At 24.1% G+C, this 5388-nt stretch overlaps 1 protein-coding gene across 1 annotated transcript; it reads right to left on the bottom strand.

Annotated features, from left to right (window-relative positions):
* Positions 1-735: 735 nt before the first annotated feature.
* Positions 736-1890, bottom strand: AAJ76_1700001890 (hypothetical protein; the record flags this gene model as incomplete). Its single annotated transcript, XM_024474207.1, has 1 exon — positions 736-1890. The coding sequence occupies one exon, from the start codon at positions 1888-1890 to the stop codon at positions 736-738; it is 1155 nt and encodes a 384-aa protein (XP_024329673.1).
* Between the last annotated feature and the right edge of the window lie 3498 nt (positions 1891-5388).

The following is a 5388-nucleotide window of genomic DNA, read 5'->3' on the forward strand; positions in this document are numbered from 1 at the left end:
GTTTTTAAAGTTTTAAAGACGGGGGTTTAAATAGATTGGTGAAAAGTTTTATCCTAATCTAAATTACATAAAAAACAAAAACTAAATCATTGAAATGACCGAATCAAAAATTGGAAAAAGAAAGTATAACAAAGGACATCTGGTAAAAGGAGTTTAGATTTTTAGGATGGTTTAAAGAGCATATAACAAGAGAATATTATTATTTTAGGTTAATGATAAGACAAAATCGACCTTAATGCTTTATTTAAGTAATTATGTATGTATGGCGCAATTCGATAGTATATATATAGCGATTGTTGGGAAGTTTACACCAATTTACAAGAGATTGGTGTAAAACGCTAAACAATTAATCATTCTGAATATTTTAAAGATCTAATACAGGCGTTTACACTAACATAATAGAAGAATTTTAGTCTGCTTTAAAAAAAGATATACATTAGGTGTAGAATCAGGAAGCTTATAAATCCTTATTAAGTTTAATTTATGCTGTTGAAAAATTACAAAATTGGTCCCTTATATAGTTGTTTTAGGCCTTTATTAAATAAAAACTTAAAAGATTAAATTTTTATATATTATATTTACTGTTCTCAATCTTCTCAATTTTATTTTCTAAATAAAAAATTTTAGGACCCGCTTTTCTGTCAATCCGGGCTACAAACTTTTAGAAAGTGTTGTGACACAAAATATCATTCCTTGATATAAGAAATTTAAAAAGATATTTTACTTAAAATTTTATTACAAGTATTCAATTAAATCGATATTAGATGCTTTATAGTGTTTACTATGGGTTTTAACTATGCAATCAATTTGTGTAACATTAGACTTTTTCAGAAAATTTAGGTCAAACATAAAAAAAATTTTTCTTTTCGTTGAATCAATCATTAGCTTAAAGGCCAATCTATTCTTCTTCTTGTCGAAAGCGAAACATTCTAGATTTTTTTCATCAATATCTTCTTGAAAGTTAAATAAAACGGAAATTAATGAATCACCAAAAAATTCTCCGATGCATTGATCATAATCAAAAAGTTTGAATTTGTGATTTGGATCCTCAACTAGACAAAATAAGTTACGTAGATCTTCAAAAAAGCAGCTCCATAAATGAATATTTTTAAAATCACTAAAATCCTCATTAAAGCGTATAAATTCATTTTCCCAAAAGGTATTTAAATTGTTTTCCATAAAATTTGTAAAAAACAAAGATAACCTATATTGTAACAGTTCATTAATATCTTGTAATATCAAAATAAATTCTTCTAGAAAATCAATAATCTTACTATAATCTCTGTCAAAAAATGATAAAATGTAATCTTTGTTTTCTAAAGCATGCATAATTCTTGATGCAGATTTATTTGTTAATCCTTCAAGAAGTTGACAGGACAATGAAATTGTTTTTTCCTTATTTAACAATACAAATTCTGTAAAACCAGTTTGTAGTTTCAAACCTATATCATCAACACTTTGAAAATCTTTTTCGACTTCAATAACATACTGAGATTGTGACGCATTATTAAACAACAATGAAGCAATTTGTATGTAAAGAATATTGTTTTGCCCTAAGGGTGTAATAAAAATTAATTCGTGGAATATCTTGTCAGTATTTGTAAAATCTTTTGAAAAACAATATAAGCTTTTAATGTAAGTATTAGTTATCCGATTAGAATAAATACAAAGAAATCCAGAAATATCAGAGTGCGGTGATTTGACTTCCGTTATAATTAGAATATTATTGTTAGATGAATAATAGTTTTTTATATAAAAGTCATAGTTTGCTGGTGAAGTACTTTTTAAATCAATATCATACATTTTATGTATTTGTGGAACTACTGGGAATATTTGTAATGAATAAATATAAGACATCTTAAATAATACATTCATCTTGTTCATGGGCATTTTTATTTTTTAATATTTATATAAAATTTATTTTTAAAGTATAAAATGTTTTGTATCATATGCACGTATTTATTTTTTACAAAATTCAATTTTACTGCTAATAAATATTTTCATTTTACTTTGTTAACTTAAAAATCATAATTTTTTGTTTTCCTTTTGATTTTTTATTAAATTAAAAAAGGAAAATTTTATGCTTTTTTATAAAATAAGTTGTTGGGATTAAACATGAATTTTAATTAATCAAAATATATTAAAATTTTTAATTTGAACATTTATTTATTTTTTAATCCTTTTTTTAAAATTTGTAAAACTCTTAGTATTTTTCACTAAAAAATAGTAACAAACAACTTAAAGTTATTACTCTATGAACGGTACAAAATATTGTAAACATTTCTCTTTAGTTTATTTAATTATTCAAGTTGTAAATTGTGCACTATTGCCATTTTTTAATTAAAGAATGTTGGTTTTAATTAAATACAATACATATATGCATAAGGACATATACACACGATTTTGATAAAAGAAAGCATACAAGTTATTTATTCTGTTTTAAACAGGATAGCGTAAGCTAGTAGAAAATATTTAAATAGTCAGAAGTCAAACATATAAATAAACTTATGATTATTTAACACCTCCGAATTTACTATTTCTACATAAGTAAAGGCTTTTTTGTTACACTATGCAATTTGTTTAATTTAACTGTATTTTTTTAACAAAAGTCACTTAAATAATGTTATGATGTTTTATATCACATAAAAAATTAAATGAGCAAATATTTATAGTGAAAGCTAGGTCGGAACGATATTTACTCAGGACGAAACCATTATACGGACTGTGCTGTGGTAAAAAATGCTTTTTATTGAAAACCATAATTATTAGTGTAGTATTATAACCACTGAAAATATTATAAGCCAAAATTTATTTAATTATTTTCTATAATTCTGATAGGTAAAAATAAATATTTATTTGATAAATTAAAATAAATGACGCGTCGTAAATAATACCACAATTAAAGATAAATTTTTTTAAATAGTTTTAACTCCTTATTTGTCACCAATAATAAATCTTTATGATAACTAATAAGCCAAGGGACAATTATCTTGTAGGGGAAATTCAAATAAAAAAATCTTTTTTTGATATTTATTTGCCATTGGTTGTCTTGGGTACAAAACTATAAATTTTGTAAACTATTGATCATGCTTATCCTCTTGACGTTATGTTCAATTTTTTTTTCTGACTTTATCCTACAAATAAAATGTTCTAATTGTGTAAAATATATCTTTCCATATAAAACCTATATATTATTAAGAAGGATAGCTCAAATATTAGTATATAAACACTATTAATTTGTAGAATGTCTTATTTAAATTTGCATGGTAAAAGTTTTTAGTGATGGAAAAATACAACAATTTTTTTTTCATATTCTTTTACATTTTATATTATTTCTACGTCAATTTGTAAGATTTTTGTATCTTGTTAGCAACATTAACTTGAAAAAATTAAAAATTTATTATTTTTTGTAATAAATGTACAATTCTGATATCTTTAAAGACTCTTATGTTAAGATATTTGAAAATTTAGAAAATTTATCAATAATTATAAATAATGTTTGATTTTATACAAAATTTTAAATTTTATTTTTTTAAAATAATGGACAAAAATAGGGAACTGAAAACAAAATTAAAAAACTTACCATAGCAGCTCGGATAACAAGTAAAACCATACAATCCCAGATGAATATATCAAGGCACAAGAAGATTTTCTAACTTTTAATTTAACCACTTCTACATTAACTATCTCTGATGCAACATACTTTAAAAAACCTGGCCAGTGGAAGCTTTGTGGTAAATCGTGAGCAGTTAGAAACAAATGCTACGAGGGGATTGGTAGAAGATTTACGGTGTTCAATTGCAATAAATTTAATAATTAATGATTTAAATGTTTTTTAAAAAAGGCCGGAAAAGCCTTTATTATTATGTTAAGTAGTCCATAAAAAGTCAGAAAATCTAGAGACAATACCGGTCACTCAGGGTAATTAATAATATAGATATAATTTTAAAAAGAATAGAGCCCAAAGAATTTTGATGAATGGCAAAACTGATTAAACTTTTTAAAAATTTAGAACAAAAAAAAGATTATAGGTAAATGAATGGTTTCTAATAAAGAAAAAAGCTATTAAAAAATATATGAAAGTAACAATAATAGGTTAAAAGAAGTTTTTACTAATTTACCCTATAAACAGTATAACGGATGTTGCACGGATACTTTAAGAGACTCGAAGACCAACGAAATGAACACTTAGTGAAAGCAAATAGATATACAATACAAAAAGTAATTTGACAAACTAAAAAATCTGATAGCACTATAAAAAATTTTGAAATTTTCTATTAGCCTAAAATTTAAAGAAAGGAGAAGCAATTAAAATTATGCATCAAATAAATTTGATACTGTATAAGTTAAAGGATATTATTGAAAGTATTGATCTAAAGCTACGAAAATTTAAAGCAATTTAGAAAAGAAAATTTCAAATTTTAGCTATACAGAGGAATATTTATAAAACTTTTAAAATCTGATCTAGATGAAAGTGTAGCAAAAAAACTTATAGGCGCAGATATTTGTTCATTTTGGAACAAAATGGGGGTAAAGAAATGGAAAAGAATAAAAATAACGAAGAATATTTTATATTGTATACTAAAACCTAAAAATGAATAGTTCGTTTTTTTGGTGTATGAAATTAAGTTTATAGAAAGTATATAGTCCTATCTAATCTGAAGTAAAAGGGTTCAGATAAGATTTATAATTATCTCATAAAAAATATGGCGAATTTATATGAATTATCTAAGATAATACAAAAAATGTGTCTATCGGAATGTAACGAAGAAGATTGATTTTAAAGGAATTACTTATTTAATATCAAAAGGAGTAAGAAACAAGGAAGTATTACAAACCAATCAGATGTATATCAAATTTATATAAATTGACAACAAATTTGCAGAAGAAACCATGGAAATGTAAATAGAAGTACAAATTTGCTATGTAATAATTAAATGGAAATAGTAAGGAAGGCCTAATGTGCTAAAGAACAGGCACACACAAATATACTACTAAATAAGACCCAGAACTTTAAACTAAAGGTGAAATAGATGTCAAAAGGAGTTTGACACTGTAAAACAAACTATTTATTTTTTCGTATAGAAATCAAAATATCCAGACATAAGTCTCAAATTTTTAAAAGTATTATCCTACGATTGAATCTGAAAGTAAGAGCTAATAATGATCGATTTTACACAAAAAAATGAAAATTCATATTTTAAAGAGATGGTCTCTTTATTTTTTGCTATTTGTATCATGCTTGAACCTATTATGTAAGAAATTAGATATATTCTAAAGTCGAAAATCTACTTTAAATCTACAATTTTTTACAACTATCTGCTCTTTATCAACGATCTTAAAATTATTACAAAAAAGAAAAAAAACTGCATAAAATGATCAAAAAAA

This window comes from Vairimorpha ceranae (genome assembly GCF_000988165.1).
Source record: "Vairimorpha ceranae strain PA08 1199 chromosome Unknown NODE_170, whole genome shotgun sequence".
Taxonomy (NCBI): domain Eukaryota; kingdom Fungi; phylum Microsporidia; family Nosematidae; genus Vairimorpha; species Vairimorpha ceranae.